Genomic DNA, 25,532 nt, shown 5'->3' with positions numbered 1-25,532 from the left:
GCGTGCCCCCGCCGCCGTTGCTCCGTCCCTGGCCGCTGCGCGCCCGGCGCACGCCTCCCGCTTCCTGCCCCGGCGGCGCTGATTGGCCCGCCGCGCGCCCAGGAATGCGGGCGGCCCTTTAAAGGCGCGCGCGGCGCACGGCGCCCGCACTGCTCCCGGCAGCGGCACCCGCACGGCGCGCACTGCTCCCGGCACGCGCCTCGCCTCGCCCCGGAGCGCTCGGTGCGAGCCCAGCCGCAGGGAAAGAAAGGAAAAGAGAGGAGAGAAGACAAGACAAGAGCAGAGCGCAGCGCTGCACCCCCGCAGGTAAGCGCTGAGGCGGCTCCCGCCGTGCCCGCGGCACCTGCCCCGCGGCCGTCGGGGAGCGCCCGGTGACCGCTCCCTTTGCCGTCCCCCGCAGGCAGAGCTTCGCCATGGGGCCGGCGGCGCTCCTCGTCCTCGTTCTCCTCCTCCTGCGCGGCGGCTCGGAGGCCCGGCGCACGGCAGGTAAGGTGCCGGCGGGGAGGGATCCCCCGGGGGGACCCGCTGGGGCCGCCCCGCTCCCAGCCCCTGCCCCGGCGCTGTCCCCGTGCCGCCGGGCTCTGTCCGTGCGCTAACGGGGGGCGCCGCACCGAGCGGGTCGCGCTCCGCTCCGCTAGCGGGGCGTTGAGCAGCCCCGGCGGGGGCACGGTCGCGCCGTGTCTTACCCGTGCCTCACGGTGCTTGCTCTCGTCTCTCCGCAGAGTCCAGGGGTGATGATAACAGCGTCTTCGATCTCTTTGAGCTCATTGGCTTTATTCGCAAGGGAGCTGGGCGCCGGGCGCCCGGGGTGCACCTGGTGAAGGGACCAGAGTCCTCCAGCCCCGCTTACCGTATCGAAGATGCCAGTCGCATCCCTGCTGTCCCTGACGCCAAGTTCCAAGACTTGTTAGATGCCATCCATGCCGAGAAGGGCTTCATCCTTCTGGCCACTCTCCGGCAAGCCAAGAAAAGCAGAGGCACGCTGTTGGCTGTGGAACAGAAGGATGGCTCTGGTCATGTCTTCAGCCTAGTTTCAAACGGCAAGGCAGGCACCCTGGACCTGAGCCTCTCCGGTGATGGCAAGCAGCAGTTGGTGTCTGTAGAGGATGCCTTGCTGGCTACGGGACACTGGAAGAACATCACCCTGTTTGTGCAGGAAGACAGGGCTCAGCTTTATGTAGGGTGTGAGAAAATGGAAAATGCTGAACTGGACATTCCCATCCAAAACATCTTCACAAGGGACCTGGCCAGCAGTGCCAGACTCCGTATCGCCAAAGGGGGAGTCAATGACAACTTCCAGGTAAGGCGTTGACTTGTGTTTTTGCCTAGTTATCTTCCTTCACCTGCCTTGAAGGTACATTAGCTAATCAACCAGCTTAACAGCTGGGGAGATATAGGTAATAGGGAAGAACAGTTCTGCTTCTGTATGTCTCATCTGTACCGCCTCTAGATGTACTAAGCTTTAGCAATGGAATTTGAAGGGTGAAGCATTAGATCTGCGGAGCTAGAACTCTCTGTAGCAGTAAGTAGAACCTGAAGCTTCTGAACAGGTAGTTGTAACTTGAGTGCTCAAGTTACAAAAGATTCAGGGATTCATGCTTTATTTCTTCCTGCTTGAAAAGTTGCCAGGTCTTTGTGGTCAGGGCTGAGAATGTTAGGAAGCAGGGCTTGTTATCGTTCAGGAGAATAAGGTCATTTGTTTCACCTTGCCATCTGTCTTGTGAAACTACTCTTACTGAACTTAAGTGACCTTAAATGTCTACAAGCTCTCGCTGTGCAACTTGCACTCCTTTCCTTTGCAGTTGCTGCAAGTAGCTGTAATTCTTCCTCTGTCCACAGGGACTGCTGCAGAATGTGCGGTTTGTCTTTGGAACAACTCTGGAAACTATCCTGAGGAACAAAGGCTGCTCCAGCTGTAAGTCTGCAATCTCCTAAATCCAATGACCTATTAAATATAAAATTCCTCAGTGCATTAGAAAGACAAGTTGAAACAGAACTCAGAAGTATGCTGACATGCAAATCCACATTGCATAAGGAATAAGATTATTTTTTTTTTGGAGACACCCTAATGAATCTGGTGGCAGCTGTTTAACAGGTGCTACACTGGAATGATAAATGCACATTATTAAAAAACATATGATGTACATAAACTTTATTTCCTTTGTCTCTTAGCCACTAGTGCAATCATTACTTTGGACAACCCCATGAATGGTTCCAGCCCAGCTATCCGCACTAATTACATTGGCCATAAAACAAAGGACATCCAAGCTGTCTGTGGCTTTTCCTGTGATGAACTAACCAATATGTTTGTGGAACTGCAAGGGTTACGGTCCATGGTTACAACACTTCAAGACAGAGTTCGCAAAGTGGTGAGTACTGGTTAAAATCACAGTACCTTTCGTTAACTGTCACTTAATGAATTGTAACTTGTCCTTTGAGCTCAGATAAACAGTAATAGCATTCTAGCTATGCCTTCTGTGGAAAGGGGTGTCTTCTGTATTAACTTCTAATTATCTTCCCTGCTTCTTTCCCCTGACCCCCTTAAGACTGAAGAAAATGAGCTGATTGCCAAAGTGGTCCAGATTACTCCTGGAGTATGCATTCATAATGGGATCTTGCACAAAAATAAGGAAGAGTGGACTATTGACAGCTGTACTGAATGTACTTGCCAGGTAAGATTCCTTGCATTCATAAACTCTCTACATACAGAATCATGACTTGAAGTTTATGAGAATTCTAAATAACATTTTCTTTGAAAGAGCAAATCCTACACAGAACTGGATGTACTATCATACCAGAACCGTTCAGCTTGTATTTTATCCTGCTAGATTGCTGGTATAAATGTAGCTTTCATGTAGTGTTACTGCAGTAGTACTTTGAAGAATTATATAAAATATCACTGTTAGAGATTTTAATGCACGTTTAATACCATAATTTGGGGTGTCTCTGCTCTTTACATAATCCATGCGTAAACTTAAAAGCTAGCAGCAATAGACAGAACATACTTAGTGTACTACTAGCTTTCCTCCCTGAAATACTTTGAATCCATATTCTGTCATCATAGAATCATAGAACAGCTCATGTTGGAAGAGACCTTAACCATCCAATTCCAACCCCTGCCATAGACAGGAATGCCACCCACTAGACCAGGTTGCCCAGGGTCTAATCCAACCTGGCCTTGAACACCCCTTGGGATGGGGCATGCACAACTTCTCTGGACAGTGTGTTCCAGTGCCTCACCATCCTCTAAAGAATTTCCTCTTAATATCTTAAAAGAATTTTGGAGTTATCAGTCAAGCAAAGAGCAGGTTAACTTTCCTGATGCTGTTTAGAAACTAAAGGCTGAGTATTTGTAGATGTGCAATCCAGGATGTCTCACAAAGTTCTGCATCTGCTTCTGTCTCTTGGCTTTATATTCAGCGAATGTTACTGTGACTTCTGCCTTTGCCAGTCTCCTTCCTACCAACCCTCTCATTCAATGTTGGCTGCAGTTACCTTTAATACAGTCATCTGCATGGGGAAACAGAGGGATTAAAATGGCAATCATGAGGGCCTTCTTCTGACCAAGCTGCTACCTTCAAGAAGTAAAACTACAGGCTATGCTTTAGCTCTCATTCAGGCTGGAGGTGGGCGGCTTTTATCCGGCCTGCTTGGCTTAAAGATCAAAGACCTTAAAGTATAAGTTATGGATTTCATAGTGCCTCAGCCAAGTCCACTAAACTCATTTTATCTTCACCATATAATCAGCTTAAAGCCATATTAACAGAGGAGAAAGCTGGCTTCTTGGTTCTTTCCCTTGAAGTCTGACCTTATGCTTGGGATATCATGTGGTAATCCTCTTGCTAGTTTCTGGTAGTTATTCTTGATCAATGTCTGCAAAACCAAATACTTCTCCTCTGGACTGAAATAGTTAAATGCTATGGATGGAGGGTGAGAATGGGATGAAGTTTGATTAAGATATAATTCATGAGTAGTCCCAGGTATCATTTCTAGATACAAGAGTTTCTGTTTTGAGTTTAAGTTGAGCTGTAGAAAAGACTTTATCACTTGATATTTTCAGCTTGAAGTTCAGACTCCAAAGTTATGTTTATATTTGCTTATTGTGATTCTCAATTCTCTACAGAACTCTGCCACTATATGCCGCAAAGTGTCTTGCCCTCTCATGCCTTGTTCCAATGCCACTGTGCCTGACGGGGAATGCTGCCCCCGATGCTGGCGTAAGTACTTAATACCTTCACATTTGTGAATCGCACGTGTCCTATTAAAATTACTGTATCTCCAACAGGTTTTAGATATTCCTGTCCTTTACGTAGAGAAAGGAGGGATCTGGGGATACATTTAACTACTCTTAATCATGATCTAATGGAGCTCTGAAATCCAAAGAATATAGAATATCAAAACCAGGCAGGCAGAACATGCTTTCGAGGTGTATTAGACAGCTCCAGTGCCTTGTATTCACTACTGAATACCTTTTAGTAGTGGAAGCTATTCCACATCTCAGCAAGTTAAAATATTCCAAGTAACGCTGTCTTTCCATATCTGTAAAGTAGCTATGAGCCAAGCATAATCATAATGTTTAAATGTGTTTCTAGACGGCTTCTAAATACAGTTCCTCATTAATAAATAAGGAACTGTAATGATTGTTTTCCTTAAATGAAGCTTGTAAATTGGCCTCTGCTGCTATGGCTAGATTTCTTTTCTCCCTTGCAAACAAAACAGCTAATTGAACTTTTCCTTAGTGAAAAACTTTGCAAAACTGACTGAACTAGTATTGGCCTATGTACCTTACATAAGTATTTCAGATGACTTTTCTGAACTCACTAAGTGATGCATGTAAGCACTAAATCATTCATCTTGTACAGGAGAGGAAGATGCATGTAGATTTTGAGGGCAGTTGTGTATTTGTAAGAGAACAATGGGGGGACTATAGGAGACATACTTGGAGTCTTATTCAGGGCTGTAACAGAGCTGTGCCCCTTTACAGCTAGCGACTATGCAGATGATGGATGGTCTCCTTGGTCTGAATGGACTTCATGTTCGGTGACCTGTGGCAATGGGATTCAGCAGAGAGGGCGTTCCTGTGACAGTCTCAATAACCGCTGTGAAGGGTCTTCTGTACAGACTCGGACTTGCCACCTTCAGGAGTGTGATAAGAGATGTAAGTACTTAATCTGCTTAATCTGGTAATAAAATACAGGCTGCTTTTAGTGGCTTAGTACTAACAGCAAAGATCATCCTGTTGCTCTATCACTGGAATGGAGCATTGGCTTCTAGCTTTAAGGACTAATATTAATCAAGTAAAGTGGAGCAGATAGCTGATACAGTAAATAAACATGTTTGGGCATGGCTTCCCAGATGAAAAATTAATGCCAGTTTTGGTGTGCAATTCCCCTAGCAATAAAATAGCTTTATCTGTGATAGTATTAAGGTTCTCCAATAAAGAGTTATTGGCACAATTCTGGTACTAGCTGTGTTTTAAGTGCTATGCAGTTAATCTCTTAAAACTCTTCTTTGAAAAGTCTAATAGACATCTTGTTTGTAGTTAAACAGGATGGTGGCTGGAGCCACTGGTCACCATGGTCGTCATGTTCTGTCACTTGTGGCACGGGCATGATCACTAGAATTCGTCTCTGCAACTCTCCAGTACCACAGCTGAATGGCAAACCTTGTGAGGGTGAGGCAAGAGAAACCAAGTCCTGCCAGAAAGATCCTTGCCCAAGTAAGTGTACAGTTGCTAATTACTATTTGTTAGCTTAAACAGTGAACTTCTGAAGTAGAAAATTGCTATATAATGTATTTTTAGCAGTCTTTTCTCTTTAAAATTAGATGTGGGCTAAGGAAAACCTTACAGGTTAGATTTGGACAAAGCTAAATTGTTCTCTTTGGTAGTTGTGGTCTGACTATTCCATGGAGCCTATTAATTAGGGCTGCTTCTGTGAGCTATGTCTCAAGTGCTCTCACTACGGAAGTCTAGTCCCTAGTTTGTACCTGGTAGCTTCCACTTAATTTAAAGCTATGTTTCAACTTCTATTTCCCTTCAGTTAACGGCAACTGGGGACCATGGTCTCCATGGGATGCTTGCACAGTGACATGTGGAGGAGGACTTCAAAAACGCAGCCGTCTCTGCAATAATCCTGAGCCTCAGTATGGTGGGAAGACCTGCGTAGGTGAGGCTAAAGGAACTCAGGTCTGCAACAAACAGGACTGTCCAATTGGTGAGTATCCCTTTCCCTTAAATATCTAAAGGCTGTAGTCAATCTTGACAGTAATGTTTAAAAAGTATGCCAAAGCTTGTAAAACTCAAGTGCTAGAATTTTAAACTGGCATATTGGCAAGACAGTGTTATAGTAGCATAAGTGTCTATAATCTTAACTTTCACTTGTTTCTCAGATGGGTGTCTGTCTAATCCCTGCTTTGCTGGAACTACGTGTACCAGCTCACCTGATGGTTCCTGGAAGTGTGGTGCCTGTCCTGCTGGCTACCATGGTGATGGTATCCACTGTGAAGATATTGATGAGGTAGGAAGATAAGAGTATTTTTAAACTTAAAAGGGAACGGAAGAAAATAAGAACTACCAATGCATTAAAAACACTAACTGTTTTCCTGTCTTGCTCTTGCATTAAAGTGCAAAGAGGTTCCTGATGCCTGCTTCCACTTCAATGGAGTGCACAGGTGTGAGAATACTGAACCTGGGTACAACTGTCTACCTTGTCCACCACGTTTCACTGGGACACAGCCATTTGGTCGTAGTGTTGAGGATGCAATGGCTAACAAACAGGTATTTTCAACTCTTCTGGCTTACAAAAGCTCAGGGTTTCTAAATAGCAGAAAGCATAGCAGCTATGTATTTCAAGGAAGAAGGACTTTGTCCATGTTCTGTGATTCAGAACAAGAGAAGCCTTAAGCAATTGTAGTTGGAGTTCAAAATGTTATTAGCTTTTTTTAAATGTCCTCTCCAGCTACGGAGGGTTCTAATGTTTCATGTAATTTCAGGAGAGCAATTGCATAAGTATGCACTTATGATCCAACAGCATGTATCTTAAAGATCTTTTAGTGTTTGGGTCCATCTGAAAAGATTTTAAGAAGAAAAATAACTAGTGCTAAGACAGTTATTGGAGTTGGAGAAGATTAAAAAGTAATACAAGCTTTTATTTTCTGATTGAGATGCCAGTGATCAAAACAGGCATGTCTCCTTTTATGTATTGTCAGAATCTGGGGGAAAAGGAGGGATAAAAAGATTTTCGGTGGATTTAATTTCTGTGTGGTCCTCTAGGTCTGCAAACCAAGGAACCCATGCACAGATGGAACACATGATTGCAACAAGAATGCCAAATGTAACTACCTTGGCCACTTCAGTGACCCAATGTATCGCTGTGAATGTAAACCAGGCTATGCTGGCAATGGCATAATCTGTGGAGAAGACACTGACTTGGATGGATGGCCAAATGAGAATCTTGTCTGTGTTGCTAATGCCACTTACCACTGTAAAAAAGTAAGTTTATCTACGCAGCTATTAAACTACCCTCTTTGTTTAAAAAAAAAAATATATATATATATATATATCCCTCTGTCACTGGTATTGTTAGGAGGCCCTTAGTGTTACCTTAAACATTCCTGCAGCATGGAGGGGGGGAAAGAAGCCTCGTGATCTAAATGTTTGTTAGAAGTGTCCTGGAAGGAATCTAGTTTAGACTATACCTGTATCAGCTTTGCTTTGACAAATATTTATCTTCAGGAGAAGTACAGGATAATAAGAATCTCAAAAGCAGCCAAGTGTTTCATTAAAAAATTATTTGAGCTATGGCTTTCAAAGACTCACACTTGCTATATGACTACTTAAAATCAAGAGAATTACAGTATGATTAACCTGATTGAGGTATTATGATTTTGCCTAATGACTATATCTTAACAGCTAAAATCCCTATTGTAATTGTGCCAAAAGTAAATACATCTGCATTTTTATCCTTTCTAGGATAACTGCCCTAATCTCCCCAACTCTGGGCAGGAAGACTATGATAAAGATGGGATTGGTGATGCTTGTGACAATGATGATGATGACGATGGTATTCCTGATGACCGGGTAAGCCAATGCAAAAGAATAGCCTTTGAGAATGTAGCTCTCCTCTTCCCCTTCTTAAGGCTGGGGTTTACCTTCTCTCCTTAGTCTTAGGGGAGAGGACCATAGGAAACTGCCACTGACAGCAATCCCAGAAGCCTTTGTATATGCATAACTACACAGACAAACCTTCTGCAGCTAGGCTGAGCTTTGGGAAGTGAACCTCTATTATTCAGCCACTCCCATGCTTATGCAAGCAGTGGGGAGTTCTGAGTTAGAAGCGTTCTAGTTCTGTTCTCCTGCCTTTTGTTTCTCCATTCATATAGCAGTGTAAGCAGAATCTGATTAAAGCTTTAACTTGACACTTTTTTAAAACTTGACTTCTCTCTCTTGCAGGACAACTGTCCATTCATCTACAACCCACAGCAGTATGACTATGACAGGGATGATGTTGGTGACCGTTGTGATAACTGCCCCTACAATCACAACCCTGATCAGATTGACACTGATAACAATGGAGAGGGAGATGCATGTGCAGTGGATATTGATGGAGATGGTAGGTGTCCTCTAAACACCTTCTTCTAATCAGACTGATCAAATGTACCTGATATACTGATTTCTTACTAGGAACTCATGTGAACACAAGTTATCATCTCCAGTGGTTTCAGGGTATTAAGACTACTAAAGTAATGCTTACAGCTAATGGAAATTCACTTTGAAATGTATGCATTTTGGCACAGTTAAGTTTTAGCTCTGTTCCTAGAAGGAAGAACAGAAACATGTGGCAGAACTAGTGATGAAGTCAGGTTTCAAAGTGTTCAAATGCTTTCAAAAAGTTATCAAGAAGCATGTAGCTTTGTATAGTCCTTTGTAGCATTTAAACATTTTTAACATGCATTCACAAACTCATCTTAATTTTGCAGGGGTCCTCAATGAAAGGGACAATTGCCAGTATGTCTACAATGTAGACCAGAGGGATACAGACTTGGATGGTGTTGGAGATCAGTGTGATAACTGTCCACTGGAACATAATCCTGACCAGGTAGAGGATTTGCATTATATAAGTAGAACATTGGTACAGTATCCTGTGTATTGTAGGATATTTGAACAGCAAAGTACAGCTTAAATTTCTGACACTTACTAATTTGCCAAATGGTGCCTTTATCAAATACCATTTCTTCACAGTTCAAACGGTATATTTGCCAAAAAGTAATTCTAAAGAGGATCAATTCTAGAGAGGATCCATGGGACTGTTTGTTACATCTACTGCTTTTGTAAACACCTCTTAGGTTTGTCAACTGTAATGATTTTTCACTGTAAGGATTTAAAATACCTGGGATCATTTCATGAAATACAGAAGGGTAGCAACCATCCTTTTCATTAGCTTACTGTATTAGCTTACTGTATATGTAGTCTATGACACATGCAAGTGGCTAATCCTACAGAAATTCTCATAGCTAGTCAAGACCTTCTAAACCTAATAATGGATTGCAAAGCTTGCTTGCTCTGAAGTCTGGTTCCAGTCTTCCTAGGATAGAAGCAATAGCCAAAAGCCTTAAACATGTTTTTAGGGCTTGCAGGACGTATTATATATTAAATGTTAGAACCAGTTAATATTATGACCTGATCATACCAGAGTTAAATGCTGCTTTGCATTTTGCTTAAACATAATTTCTTTAATTTTTAAGTCCAAAACAGTTAAGTTCAAAGGCTTACCTCTTCCACCAATAAGGTGAAAGCAGCATAGCTTACTTTTCTCTAGGGAAAGTATATGACACTAAGTTCCCCTTTATAAAACTTAAGGGGAATCCAGCCTCTCACAACTTACTGGCTCAAAAACAGTTGAAGACAAATGGATAAGGCTTGTGCTGTCCTGTCCAAGGCTTTATGATTAGTAAAGTACAAGGCTTTAGGATTAATAGCTTCAGGGAAATAACTGGAATGATTGAAAGATTAAAGGTGTTGCAAATCAGTGAAATCTAGTTCAGTATTGTCTGTAGCCTAACAGCAGTATTACTTAAAGGATTTAAACTGAGACTACAAATTTCTTAAAACTGACTTGTCACTCACTTAACTACTTGCACACCTTAAAGATCTTCATCCACTTTTTACCCTATTCTCTACAATTCATTCTCCACAATTCACAGGCAATGTCTCTTAATGCAAAGTCTGAATATGTCTCTTAATACCTTACTGCAACCATCTTATCTCTCAAAGCAGAAATCCTATTTAACTCAAGCTATTAAGGCCCTCATTTCAGTTTGGCTTATAAGATGTTCCTTATTGTTTTCCCATTCTTAGGAAGACACTGATTCTGACCGCATAGGTGACGAGTGCGACAACAACCAGGACATAGATGAAGATGGCCATCAAAATAATCTTGATAACTGTCCCTATGTGCCCAATGCCAATCAAGCTGATCATGACAAGGATGGAAAAGGTGATGCCTGTGACCATGATGATGACAATGATGGTATTCCTGATGACAAAGATAACTGCAGACTGGTTGCCAACCCAGATCAAGCTGATTCTGATGGTAAGACGGCTCCTACCATAGTAACACTTTAAGACTATCTCCCAATAGTTCATATCTTTTTCATGCTGTTTAGGGTGGGACAGATTATCCAAGTAAGATTGTCTGCACTGATATTATAGTGCTCCTTAGGAATAAGGAATAAATGACTTATTGGCTAGTGTATGAAGTATCAGGCTGGAGTGAAAGTAACTTATGGCTTCTGCAGTCTGCCAGCAGTACCTGGTCAGTCTGAGTTTTGCAGTGAAGCTTTCAACTCCAAGTTGCAAGACTTGAAAAACTATGCTAGCAAACAACAATTGTCTGATTGCTCAGAATCTGTCATGGTGAAATTACTTGCATCCTGCAGGTGATGGACGTGGAGATGCTTGCAAAGATGACTTTGACCAAGACAGTGTGCCAGACATTGATGACATCTGCCCTGAAAATGTGGACATCAGTGAGACTGACTTCCGAAGGTTTCAGATGATTCCCCTGGATCCCAAAGGGACATCCCAAAATGATCCAAACTGGGTTGTGCGTCACCAGGGTAAAGAGCTGGTTCAAACAGTCAACTGTGACCCTGGCCTTGCAGTCGGTATGGGAAACTCTTACAGGCATTACACTGGGCGGCGTGGGGGGGGAGAGTGGTGAAGACAAAACTGAGAGGTTAATAAGCTTCAGAGTTGCAAAAAATCAGAACCTCAGACTTTTTCTCTTAATGCCCATGTAGGTTTTGATGAATTCAATGCTGTGGACTTCAGTGGCACCTTCTTCATCAATACAGAAAGGGATGATGACTATGCTGGCTTTGTATTTGGCTACCAATCTAGCAGTCGTTTCTATGTTGTCATGTGGAAGCAGATCACACAGTCTTACTGGGACTCCACACCAACCAAAGCTCAGGGCTACTCGGGTCTCTCCATCAAAGTAGTGAATTCTACCACAGGTCCAGGAGAACACCTTCGTAATGCTCTGTGGCATACAGGAAACACTCCTGGCCAGGTAAGAGAGGCACTGATAATTTAATCCTTGTATTGTAAGGCATACTGTTCTTCCAAGAAGCTGAACACTTTCAGGGGGTCTGCAAATGCTGCTCAGAATGGGGTAGATTTTTTTGGCAATATAATAATGTTAATTATGTAATCTTTTGCATGATTATGGATAAAGTTAACAGGATTACATGCTGCAGATAAGCTTTCCAGCAGCGGTGAATCAATTGACTCTGGACTGCTAGCATAGGCTTACTTTGAAATATCTAAATAGAAATTTAAATGCAGGTGATCTCAAAAGACCCCCATTACAGAACCTACTGACTACTTTAAGCCTTTGCTACTCATAGAGACTATAGTCAAGGCACCTTCGTATCAGAACTTCTATCTCAGACCTCTGGCTAACTGAAATCCTATTTTGTAGGTAAGAACTCTGTGGCATGACCCTCGTCACATAGGCTGGAAAGACTTCACTGCATACAGATGGCGCCTTAGCCATAGACCAAAGACTGGCTATATCAGGTAAGCATCACCCTTTAATCTTAAGTAACTGTCACAAGAAAACTGGATGTCTGCAGAAGTAAACCTAACGGAATCTTGTCAATGACTAAACTATTGTCTCTTTGTAGAGTTGTAATGTATGAAGGGAAGAAAATCATGGCAGACTCAGGACCAATTTATGACAAAACTTATGCTGGTGGTCGGCTAGGATTATTTGTCTTCTCTCAAGAAATGGTGTTCTTCTCAGATCTTAAATATGAATGCAGAGGTAAGGAAGACATTGTATTGAAGAGATCCTATACAAATGAACTGATTATCAAGAAAGCTGCTCTCAAGAGAGAATAAATCAAAAAATAAGAGTTAAGGGGGAAGTTCATCCATGATCTTGCATGGCTTGGTTTCAAGTGAGTTTTGCAGATAGAAATGGGAAGAGTTTTTTGATAAAATCTTCACAGTTAAAACTTGAATGCAGAAAATGTATAAAATCTTCAGAATATTTCTATCCTGCTCATTCAAAGTAACAGGAATCCCAGTTTCATACCTGGAACAGGCATCTCTTAAAGATATTGACTAAAATGAATCAACAGCTGATAAAGTGAAAGGTGAAAATGCAAAATACTGACTTTGTCAAGAGTGTATGACATGGGAAAATACTCATTTGCTTAAAAACAAGTGAAGTACAATATGAACAGCCTTCTGCTCTTGCAGTTCAGTGGTAATATGGGCACCTGGAACTAGTCACATGCACTAGTTGCCCTTACACTGTGACTTCAGGAATTATGTAATGGTTACATGGACTAAAGTCAAACTTCAAGAAAGTACCTAACTGCTTTCAATATTCTTTACCAGTATGTTCTTTACAAATATCTCTAGGATTTGTCTTAGACTTAATCATGTATAACACAGAAATACTTCATGTCTTAATCTTCTCTTTTTCACAGATCCATAATCCTAAGGTTATTGGATTCAGAGACTATTTTAAAATGCTGGTATTGCACCTTCTGAAACGTTTAGCCTTACAAATCCTGGGACCATTATATTACTCCTTCCTCTCTTCTTTCTGCGTAAATGTGGACTCGAAACACATTACCTGCCTCAAGAGAATGCTTTTGAGAGAATGAAAGTGAGAACATACTTGGTATCTGACCTCTGCTGAAATGGAAGGAAACAAATGTGTCTTGCAAATGAGAATTGTCTTCACTGAACAAGCACACTTCTTTCAGTAGGAAAGACATTTGTTTGCTGTTTATCACAGTGCAGTGTCACTGCCTCTCTAACTGGAGGTCCCATGGAGTAGCATTTTTAAAAAAAAAAAAAAAAAAACATCTTTGGATGTGCTGTGGACTACTTAAACTGAAGACCTTTCATTGTGTGGGGGAAAGGGGCTTTAGGTGGGAGGGTAAACTCTCCAAATCTTTATGGGGGGTGGAGTTTTTAATGGGGTCTCTGCTACCTTGGTTTACATCCATGTAACTTGCAGAAATGATTATCCTTGTATATGTTGCATCTTTCAGATGAAAACACAGCCCTCAATCTTGCTTGGGTGGGTTAGATCAGCTGTTCTACACAGGACAAAACATATCTTAAACCTGATTTCTGTGATGGGAAGGAGGATGCAAATTGGCACACTGGATCACATGAGCTTCTGGAAAACTGGGATTTAAAATAAGATTCTGTTTTTTCCTGGTTAGATGCAGATCTTTCTTACCTTTTAAATGTTTTCTTTCAGATATGGTGCCAGAAAGCACCATCATCTCAACTAGCACTGTGCTGTTCATAAGGAAACAAGCATGTGCTTCACGTTTTATGGTTAAAAAGGCACAAAAAAAGCAATGACAACATTCCTTTTCTACATGCCATAGATGCTTTAAACCCTTCACTTCTTTGGAGGGGAGGGGGCCTGTAGATAAAATACTGAAATTGTAAAATATTTATTTTTACCTATCTTTGATATTATGACTGAGGGATTATTGATTAAAACAATGAGAAATGCGTCAAGACTATCCACCTAATCATTGTTACAAGTCTTCACAACTGTAAGATTGTAAATACAGATTATTTATTAACTCCTCTATATTGAAACTAGAGGGTTTTAGTTGAGCAAAATCTTGTTTGGAGCAGATAGTGGTGATGTATTTGTTACAAAGAGCAGTTTTCCCATAATGGCTTTGAGGCACAGGGAAAAGTGGCAGGGTGGGGAATGGAATGTTTGTTTTTCTCAGTCTGAGCTCAGTGCTGGCTTTTCCTTTCTTTGTGCAAGGCAGTTGGTAGCCTGGCAGTCAACTGTGCTGTCAACTGTGCTGCTGTGTTAAAACTCAAGCCCTTTCAGATGGGAGCAGTTCCTGTCTCATCCATAGCTGAAGGAATGCTGTTTATCATCTTAACAGTTACTGAGTGCTGTGAAACATCTGCAGTGCTCTACTACTGGTCAGCAGGCCTGATATAGAAGCAAAATACCTGCCCTGAGGAGATTGCAGAAAGAGGCAAATGACTACAGTCAATAACCATTTAGTCTCGCTATTTGTGCTGCTACACACTAATTATTGTAACTATCAATGTGCAGCTCCTAAAAAAGAGTTCTTCACAGCCTGGATAGAATTTCAGGAACTTCTTGCAGAGGAGGGAGAGGGCTTGATGTATGTTAATAGACTTTTTCCCCATAGAAGGGGCAGCATTCTTATGCCTATAACATTTCCTTGTCTTTTCAAAAAAGGAAAAGAAATGAATACAGTGAAAGTTTTACATACAAATATTACCTCATTATTGTGTGACTGAGAAAAACCTTTGGATTAAGCAGAGTTCAAATGTCTAACAAACTTTAAAGCTACTGTAGTACTAAAGAGTTAATGCTGTACATAGTCAAACATTTCTTTGCAGAAAAGTGTATTCCCAGTAAGGAAATGGCATTGGAAAAACATGTCAAAAACAATTTCTAATGTTATATTTTTCTGTCATCTTGTATACCATTGCTTGTATTTTTATAAATTATTTTTCTCATTGCCATTGTAACAGTTAATCACAATTGTGTAGATATGCTATTTAAATAATTTATCATGAAATGCTACCTGTAGAGTTAGTATTTCTATTTTTATAAAATGTTTGCACACTGAAGATTTTTTTTGCTTCCCTCCCAATGTTTTTGCTAGCGTAATTTTCTAAGAACATGCTTTTTTTTTTTTTGTAAACGTTTTTAACCGTTTTCAAGTTGTGTAAGTTGTACAATAAAGCTTCTTATGTACAAAGAACAATAAACCAACATGGACATTTATATTTACAACTGTGTTATCTAATGTTACTTTTGTTTTGTAATAGTTGTGGGCCACTGCTATGTGCTACCTCGCTTTCTTTTTCATGTCAAATTAGCTTTCAAAGCAAGATATCTCTACACTCTCTACATTATGACTAAACAGGACATAGATGAGCTTTCACCCCAGCTATAATAGCTTTAACTGAGCTCTTTTGCAGTTAACTATCATGGAACAGTTGCTAAAGGTAGTGTTGTGGGCTCCTCTAAGTAGACAGCCACTGTCCCCTTGTTAAAGCCACAACAGAAAACAAATGTCTGAGGGATCCTAATCATCCCCAGCCAAGCCTACTTCATCTTTCTTTCTCTCACAGGGAAAGAGGTAGCAGAATAAATAGCTACAGAGGCAGATGGATATCTGTTCATATCTCTTCTGGAGTTAGACTGCTAGTGTAATCAAAAAAACAATGATGTGGCACTGTACCAACCGCTGGAACAAAGCGCTTAAACAAGGGGTAAGACCAGCTATTCAGTCTTTACTTGCAGCAGCAGTTTGTCTCATGAGCCCTTTAGCAAAGCCAGCTACCATATTCCAAGTGCTGGATATCCACATGCGTGAGTCTTGCAGATACACAAAATTAATATTTACATATTTTCCTAAGGCACATTCTGCATAGACTACACTTGATCTGTTTAAACATTTTTTTTCCTTTCAGCCTTGCCCTCATATAGCTGCCCAGGGACTAGAATGAGACTTAATTTTTACTTACTGGTGTTTTTCCTTTCCTATAGCATGTTACAACTGGAGCTGGCTCTTCACACTAAAGTTCTTCATAGCTTCACAGTAGCACAGGAAGGCTGTTGAAAGCACTCCAACTCCTCAGACGTGCAAAGTGAGAAGGCAAATGCAATTATGGAGGCCTGATAATGCTCCGGTAGCAGCACAAGCTCCTGGATGCCTGGCCCATGAGCATCATTGCATCAACTCAGCTTCACATATCCTAGAGCATGTAAGAAACTAGCACTTCTCAGATAGCACTATTTTAGTGTAGAACCATGTCGTGGTTTAACCTGGCCAGCAGCTAAACACCACACAGCTGTTCGCTCGCCCTCCCCCCTCGCTCTCTGGGACAGGGGAGAGAAATGGAAAGTGAAGCCCGTGAGTTGAGATAAAGACAGTTTAATAAGACAGGAAAATAATAATAACAACAATAATAACAACAATAATAATAATAGTACAATGATGATAATAGTACTACTACTAATAATATGTACAAACAAGTGATGCACAATGCAATTGCTCACCACCCGCTGACCGATGCCCAGCCTAACCCCGAGCAGTCCGGCCCCCTCCCCCGGCTAGCCACCCCTATATATTGTTTAGCATGACGTCAGATGGTATGGAATACCCCTTTGGCTAGTTTGGGTCACCTGTCCTGGGTCTGTCCCCTCCCAGTTCTTGCTGCACCCCCAGCCTGCCCATTGGCAGGACAGAGCAAGAAGCTGAGATGTCCTTGGCTTAGTATAAGCACTGCTCCGCAACAATTAAAACATCGGGGTGTTATCAGCACTCTTCTCATCCTAAGCCAAAACACAGCATTCCACCAGCTACTAGGAAGAAAATTAACTCTGTTCTAACTGAAACCAGGACAAACCACCACCCTCCTTTCCTTTGGCTTGTTCACAAGACATGACAAGCAGAAAAACCTGAGTGACTTCATGCTCTCAGCAGTGTCAGCTGGCCAAATGTGTCTGCACACACACTATAATGTTTTGGCTGTTGCAGTTACTCAAGCAGAGGCTCATCTGCCCTGCTCCACTGAACACAGAAATGGCCTGTGTTTAAAAAGTTGGGGAGAACTGGCCCAATATTAACCCAAAGGAAAGAGAGCATCTTTACTACAAACAGCAATTCAGCCCATGCTGCCAAGTGTCTATTTCACGGGATGTAACAGGGCTGACAGGGCAGTGACTCTATCACTGGACCAAAATACCACATTTACTGCAATCATGAGAATGAAGAGTCCTGGTCTACAAGTTTTTCCCTGTTTTTGTCACTGATTTATTGAGAACACTTTTGTACATCTTTTTCTATCCCACTGATAACAAGGAGAAAAATAACCAACAAACTCCTGACCTGATGCTTCCAAAATATGACTGGCTGATGAACTTCTGCTCACAACAGTGACAGGATTGTCTGCTTTGCTCCTCTGAAGTGACAACAGGTAGCTTCTTGTACAACTGCAGTGTCAGCGTAACCCAGGCCTGCTGTGATCAAATGCTCTGCCTCCCAGGTACACCAAGTGAAAGAACTATTAAAAAAAAAAAAAAAAAAAAAAAAAAAAAAAAGAAAGTTCCCACCTGGAGAAATCTCTTCACTGTACTTGCAGGAAATAAAAGACAGTCTGGATTTAGAAAGCCAACCAGTTCTGTGAACAGACATAAGGATATAAGTCAATATAATCATTAATTTAAAAAAGAGAAGACATAATGCATTGGAAACGAAACAAAACAAAACAAACAAATACAGCTGTGATACAACGAAGAGCAGCATCTGCCCAAAAGAGGAGAGAAATGCTACCCATGTACTGGCAGCAACGTATGCAGTTCCCAACTGATGCTGTTGTCGGGGAAGAAACTCTTGGCAGGCAATCCCAATGACCTTGTCTGAGCCCAAGCCAAAATTTCACACTGATTTATTACATGCATTTATGTAGTATAAATCTGTATCTGAACTGGGAACAATATATGCCTAAAAATAAAAAAGTCATACCATACATCTTGCATTAATCCATAGGTTAAGTCTACCCGCTTGTTGCTTGGAGAGTGTGAATACAACAGGAAACAGATCTACAGACAAGATAAGGTGGGGCTGTACTTGCCCAAAGAAACAACTGACAAAGAACATTTTGATTTTGCAATGAAGGCTGTAATATAGGAATTGGTTGATTTTAAACATAAGTTCAGTTTGGAAAGGATTGATGAGATTATACAAGAGAGCATCTTAACATATCCACAAGGTGATATCTGGCACTTTTTCCTCACCTCTTCCAAGAAAAGAACAGATGCACAAAGTTTTATGAATATTTAAGCAAAGTTATGAAGAGATGAAGAGAACTGATTAGAGAAAAGTGTTCAGCAAACAAAGGTCTTAAATATATAAAACCTTCCAGAATCCAGAAAATTAGATAAGTATCACAAAGAAACTTGGATTTTTACATTTATACAAAGCCCAGCCATCATTTGTCTTTAATTTTTCAACTGCCTCCAAATTCAAGAACTGCCTGCCTAGGCAACACATACAAGAGCTAAACTGAGAGCTGCTTAGATACTGTGTCACTCTGCCTGGATGACTCCACTCACAGAAGGCATATGGAGAGCCCATTTTAGTGTTATTGTAAAATTAGGGTAGAATGCCTCTGGCAGTGCCCTTCCCACCAAAACTATGCATACCAAATACACAAATCAAACAATGGGAAAATAATGGCATAGAATGGTATTTCCACAAGAAGACAGCAAATTGGTAATTCCAGGAGAAAAAAGTTCTAAATCCAGAATACATGCCTTTAAGTCAAAATTACTCATGTACTTTAGCACTCTAGAAATTAATAGATGCTTGCAAGCATTCCAGTTTGTTGGTGGTGGATTTTCCTAAGCATAATAGATAAGGTACTGCAGATTCAATTGCAAGCAGTGAACTATTTCACATAGACTTAAATGACAGGGAGCCTTTTATTCTAAATACTGCGCCTGGATTCCAGCCAATCCCTCAATGAAACATATAATTGGATAACTGTAGGTTATAGCTTTAGTAGTATTCAAGCAACCCTATTCTATTTATAAAGGAAACAGTTTTCCTGACCTTTAAATCTAGCTACAAATAAAAGAGCAATTATTTCTCAATAATTAAATGTCTTGAAATTTTGAAAAAGAAATAAATTCACGGTTCTTATTTTTCCTAGATTTCAAAAACTTTTCTAACTTAACAACTTCCTATGCATCTGTGAAACTACCTTGCCTTCTGTCTGTGTCTACCCTTCAAAAAGTAAGATTCTCTGAGGCGGGGCTCTTTTTTTGTAAGTGGGATGGAATAGCACTCATGGCATTGTAAATGTAACAGATTCTGCAACCAAAAAAAAAAAAAAATCAAAAGAGGGAGACCTTATCTAAAGTTGTGGATAGAAAGCCTGTCTAAGGAGGGAAACAAAAAGAAGTCCATTCTCACATTATTTTCTTGATTTTTTTTTTTTTTTTGGAGAAAAGAGTTGGATTTTTATATATAACATAGAAATTATAGTTCTTATAATTCTTGAAATTTCAGAGATTGAGTTGAAAATAACAGCCTTTCACCTATCCTTTCCTGATTAGGAGGTAAAAAAGCACACCCTTTTTAGCACTTCTATTCTACTCCTTGCTAGGTGATGAGATGTTTAAGCAATACCTGTAAGATCATCTCTTTCCTCCCATCTATGCTGCAGGTAGTTTTTGCACAGCCTGTTTTTACTCTGTACTCAGAATGGTTGTTCACCAACTCTACAGGTGTTCTGCCTGGGAAGTGAGATGGAGAACACCCTCTAGAGATCCAGAAGATAGGTAGCCATTGTCTGCCTTGGAAAAAAAACATTTGATCTAGAATTCCTGTAAGGCTTTTTCAGCTTTTTTTTTTTTTTTTTTTTTTTTTCTGTTGTTTAAATGATGGAGCTGAAAGTCTTTTCACCCCTTGATAAAATTGCTTTAAATCAAACTGGAATTCTGGACATACAAGAATGTTCACCGTAACTTCACTCCTTTTATCATTGTTGTCTGTGGTCAACAGTTTCTTTTTTTCATATCAGGAAATTTAGTCCGTCACTTCTCTGAAAATGGAAGAGACCCTCAACTGCTATAAATCTGCATAAACAATTGCAAATCTGCGCTGATCTTTTTCTATCATTACAGTATACCAAAATCAACACCATTACTCTTTAAATCATCCTACCCAAATATATGTATTTCTAATACATATTATATATGTATGAGTCATGAAAATGAACCACCCTTATGTTCCTCTTTGGAGTTTGTTATTTACAAGTGCAAACCATGCAGAATTGAAACATACACACTAGAGTAAACCAGTATCAACATCTGAGCGCTGGCTACCACAATCACTAGTGCTATCTGTTTATTCCTGAGGAGTGTCAGTAACACCAGCAAAATAGTTTGGTTTCATGTTGCTCAGCAAATCAATATAAGCATGCCAAAATAATCTCTTCATGGGTATTTTGCTTACACAAATATTACATTTTTGAAAGAAATTTATTTACCTTGTGCTGTAAAATTGTAATGGTAAATAAGGAGCACAAACCAATACAAACCTATGCCTACACAAAACTGCTTATTTGACAAAAACATTACAAAACAAAACTCAAAGCCCAAAAGTCTGAAGGATAACTTTAAAAATAAGTCTCCTGTGCTCTGCTGTGTTGCATCACTCTCCAAAGACAAGCAGCCACCACATTCCAGTGCAGCTGGCTGCCTGATTAGGGGGGAGACAGGAGAAGGAGTTATTGCAGGGCACAGCTGAGAGACACACTGAGGAAAAAAAAAAAAAAAAGAATTCTGCTAGGCTCAACTTTCCCTTTACCCTGATATTAGTGACATTTTGGCAAATGATCTTGTCACTGTATTTTATCTCCATTATTCTATACTTCTTATCAGTAAACATGTTTTGCCAAATAATTTTATTTTATACAGATTTTCTTAAAACTAAAAGAAAAAAAAAATTAAAAAGGAGGAGGACTTTAGTTGATATTTCACCTGTAACATCAAGCAAGAAACAAAATCTTTCCAAAGAACATGCTATTTAATGTAATACAATAGAAACCAAGCACAGGTAAATGTTATGTCATAAATTTCTGGCACAATTTGAGTTTGGGTACCTATCCTAAGCACCTTTTTAATAGCAATTTAAGTGCTAGTTCCTTGCAGTCTGCAGTCACCACAGCTGTTGGGGTGGTGACTCCAAGACCTGAAGTGAAATAATAGAGTTCCTCTTGGAATATACAAATCAATATTCATTCAAACTTACGTGCAAAGCATCCCTGAAATGCCAGATGTGAATAAAAAGTTGCATTCATGGCTTCAGGAATACTGAAGTGACGAGGGTGCTAGGAAAAGTTTTTTCATAACAGTGAGATAATTAAGACAACACAATACACCAGAAAAGTAAGAATGAATTATTTCTCTTATATATTGTGGATATTCTACATTTAAACTTGAATCAGGACTTAGTTTTCCTCAAAACTATTCTAGGTCTTTAACAAGATTTTTAAGGACTTCAACACTATTTTTAAGCATGAATTCCATGTGAAAATACATTGGATTTTGGTAAGATTATGGCCCTGTACAGCCTTTATATAGATTATACGGGCACAAAAAATACTATCAAAAAAAGCTTGTCAGTATTGCTTTGATTGTAGTTATGGTATAGAAAAGAAATTTTGACAAAGGCTTGTAATTTTTAAGGAAGATAAGAAATACATTTAGTTAAGTAGATTTGCAAAGCTCCATGAAATCTGCTTACAACAATCCTTCCATGTGGAGCAGCAGGACTATGCAGAATGCTCAGTATCCATGGGCCTGTTATTATTGCTGCAAAACAAGTAAAAATATTAGAAAATAAAATAACAGCACTTGGTTGTCATAATGTAAATGACATTTTTAATTAAAGGAAGTAGGTTAGATTCTGAACTCTTATATCCACACGATCACCACTTCCTCAGGAGTGCACATCCACTCAGATTTGCAACACTGCAAATGTGTTTAAAATCTTGAGCAATATGTGCATTAATTTAAACATTCAGATTAACTCAGGTATGCCATAGTGCAGCCATTGCATAGTTTATGTTGTATCCATAAATCTGTTCTTGCTGATTGTTACTTGGCTAATACAGTATCTCAGAGAGAAATTTTCATTTCAGCATTTCATTCGTTTCATTTCATTTCAGTCAAACAAAATCTTATCTATCAGAAAATGTATTGAGCTGTCTTTGCTACAATATCTCCTCTCCCTCCTTCTGCCCCCCAAATACCTTTAAAAGAGAGCTGTTAATAATGTGTTCTTATCCTAACACTGCCGTGCATACAAGGAGAAACTAGCCACCAGCTCACAGTAAGTATAAAATTCAGGAGAAATGGTAGTTAAGGAATAGACAACCAAAAGCTTGCAATGGATTTTTATTATTATCCCAAACACGAACCAGCTGTATTGCCCTCCACCCAGCTAGCCATTGCTATAAGGTTTCACATTCCAGGCACTGCTGGGCCAAACTTCTGAACTCCTTTGCTTTTATTGACACCAAGCCTCCACAAGGGACTGTGAGCTTTCCTAACTTCATTGCATTTCTTCACTTGGGGATATGTGTGTTTGCCATATGGTTACACTCAGCAGGACCAAGAAACAGATGCAGCTAAGCAGGCTGGTTCTGATACCCTGATCCAGCAGAGGACCTGTGCACATCTCTCCCTTCAGCCAAAGCAGCAGCCCAGTGGACAGACACTGGGCAGAGAATTGAGGTGATGGGTCCTTCACAACATTAGGGCTCAGCAGTCTGAGCCAGTACAACAAACTGCACTCGGGGAACTGAGGTCATGTTTAAGCTCACTTCCAAAAAACAGTACATTGTATGCAAAGGAAAAAAGAAACTATTATTATATACATTTCAAATCTACTCTGAAAAAGTCTCATCAGCAGAAATGGAACTTCACAAATTTTACTTTATGTTATCAGATGGCCACATACACAAATATATATATTTATTTATTAGATGGAGCACTCTCAGGAAATGTAATGAAGTACAAGAGTTTATATTTTGAAATCAAATAGCAACAGTATAGGATAATAATTTTCTCTTAAGAATAAATGATGTTGTGGAAAAGTTTTCAATGATGACAATTTATTCCCTTCAGAGTGTCTGAAATGATACTGTATCAGCATAACATCACTGATGGAAGTTTAATGACGCTTTTAGAAAAACAGCTGTGTAAAGAAGCACGTGATCACTGTCCTTTCAACTTCCAATCTTCGTATAATCTGTAAAAAAGAAAGAATCATATGCTGAACTGCTGAAAGCACATTATTCATGAGAGGAAGAATCAACAAGCTTGTGATACAACATCTACTTAAAACTTCTTCATATAGCCAAAAACAAACAAAAAAAAAAAAAAAAAAAAAAAAAAAGAGCTGGAAACAATTACTGATTGGCTCTTAGAAAAGAGAAATAACAACTTTTTCATACCTGTATGTACATAAATCTGGCCTCTGTTTATCCCAGCAAACATCACCTATATTCACATGTGTATGACCCTGATGCAAATTACTGTCTGTTTCAAGAAGCAGGAATTACTGATTTCTGAAGGCATATACGAGTTCCTTTGGATATATGCTAACATACATATATATACATACATGTATGTATAGAAAACAACGTTAATAATTATGTCTTCCTTAAATATACATACTTCAATATATTACAGTAAATCTCTGTCACTGACTACACTATTACAGGGACGGTGAAACTGAAATTGTGCTAACCCAGTTTTACACAATTTTGTTTGCTTACACAGCTTTACATATTTAAACCAGTTGTAGCATGCCAGAAAACCGAACTATTTACAGAAGATTATGCTTATATTTTTAAACATCCTTCAGAACTAAGATCACAACAAAGCTCAACTTTGTAAATCTCTCTTAAAAACACAAATAAACCTGACAGTTCTCATAACTTCATCTGCGGATGTATTTGCCTTAAACTGGACTCCACTAGGATCTCCGTTCATCAACACAATTAGTAGATGTAACCCTGTCTGAACTAATAACAGGTTTCCCTATAAAATACGTTAGGCAACTTTATAAATTTGATAAACATCACAACTTCTCTCTTACGGCCAGGAGTAATTGTTTAAGACAGAGCTCAGTCACCTTTACAGGAAACAAATTAATTCTGTGGAAAGGCATCAGGGGTTTTTTTGTTTGTTTTTATGCTTCACATTTTCTTATAAGCAGGAAAAAAAAATAATAAGTATGCACTGTTGTCAATTTCAGTGTTAATTTTGGAAATATGTTTTTAGGGTTTAAGTGAGTATTAGCTGAATATGATAAATCTGATTATAATTTAAACTTATGGATAACTGCAAAATATTTGGCAGTGATAACAATTACAAAGCTGTGGAATGTTTTTTATTTTGTGCTTACTTTTGTTCTGCCCAAAGATTACCATTTTTAAAAATCAGACTAACACAATGACTCAAAACCTGTTGAGATAACAAAATCTATCAAGAATTTCCCTTAGTTTTGTTTTTAAGTCTTCAGTAAAAATGAAAAGATTCAGAAACTTCTGAAAATTCTGAACTTTTTTTTTTTTTTTTTCGAAAAAAAAAATAATAGGTAAGAAAAATGATTATAAAATCAGGGTGTGTATTGGCCATACAGATTTGAGGCCTGTATGGTTGAACATTACCCAGTCACTACAGAAAGAGATGATCAAAATAGCACATTGCAGTGCTCTGGTACAAGGTATGATTATGACTCAAATATATTTAAACTTTTATGTGGTAAACATTAACACGTAAAGTCACTTTAAAGACTTCAAATTTCACCATGAGATGTTCCATACAGAAAATTGCTTAACAGCAGTGTGTTTTGCTTATATCTCCTTTCTCTCTTACACAATAAAATTACTTCATATTGACTACGTCTATAGCAACAGGCATAAGTGGTGACCTGCTCACTTCACTACACAGCGGCTAAAGTGCGTGGCATTTTGCTTGAATTAACATACCCCTTCTTAAAATACGCTAATGAAGGGAGACAGTAAAGGAAGCTCTGACTGTACTACATCTATTCAGACTAAATGAAGGAGAACTTTAATTCATGTTAAAACAGCAGGCTCAGCTCAAGTTTTTCTCACTGTTGATTGCTCAAGAAGCAAGACTGATTATGTAGTACGCAGCCACTTTAATCCTGCATCAAATCAAGCTGTCCTTGGCACAGGTGGCTCTCTGTGGTGCTCACCACCACCACCACCACCACCTGCCACTCCTCTGGATGCTCGAATCTGCATGAAGAGCAAGGCTATAGCATGTGAGGTTAGCTGAAAAGTGACCTATCCCCCAAAACTGCTTTTCTGTAAGTACTGTAATTCTGTTTTCTTTCTGTTGTACTTATGGCCTAAATCTCATTATGTGCAA

General features: G+C 39.8%; 2 protein-coding genes across 2 annotated transcripts in view; one reads left to right on the top strand and one right to left on the bottom strand.

Annotated features, from left to right (window-relative positions):
* The first annotated feature begins 170 nt into the window (after positions 1–170).
* THBS1 (thrombospondin 1) lies at positions 171–15,318 on the top strand. Its single transcript, XM_032188794.1, has 22 exons — positions 171–306; positions 401–486; positions 723–1,300; positions 1,840–1,915; positions 2,173–2,369; positions 2,547–2,672; positions 4,124–4,217; positions 4,985–5,158; positions 5,543–5,719; positions 6,042–6,215; positions 6,391–6,518; positions 6,626–6,778; positions 7,274–7,492; positions 7,973–8,080; positions 8,453–8,612; positions 8,980–9,098; positions 10,358–10,592; positions 10,939–11,166; positions 11,302–11,573; positions 11,985–12,082; positions 12,190–12,329; positions 13,003–15,318. The coding sequence occupies exons 2-22, from the start codon at positions 414–416 to the stop codon at positions 13,008–13,010; spliced, it is 3,537 nt and encodes a 1,178-aa protein (XP_032044685.1). The 5' UTR covers positions 171–306; positions 401–413; the 3' UTR covers positions 13,011–15,318.
* A 7,764-nt stretch (positions 15,319–23,082) lies between these two features.
* Positions 23,083–25,532, bottom strand: part of FSIP1 (fibrous sheath interacting protein 1) — an 81,185-nt gene continuing 78,735 nt past the window's right edge. Inside the window, exon 13 of the mRNA XM_032187629.1 lies at positions 23,083–23,376. Within this exon, the coding sequence (XP_032043520.1) occupies positions 23,354–23,376 (23 nt within the window). The 3' untranslated portion in view covers positions 23,083–23,353. The remainder of the gene's footprint in view (positions 23,377–25,532) is intronic.

The sequence above is a fragment of the Aythya fuligula genome, chromosome 5, assembly GCF_009819795.1.
Source record: "Aythya fuligula isolate bAytFul2 chromosome 5, bAytFul2.pri, whole genome shotgun sequence".
Lineage (NCBI taxonomy): Eukaryota > Metazoa > Chordata > Aves > Anseriformes > Anatidae > Aythya > Aythya fuligula.
The sequence above is the reverse complement of the archived record's forward strand: the minus strand, read 5'-3'. Positions and strand labels throughout refer to the sequence as shown.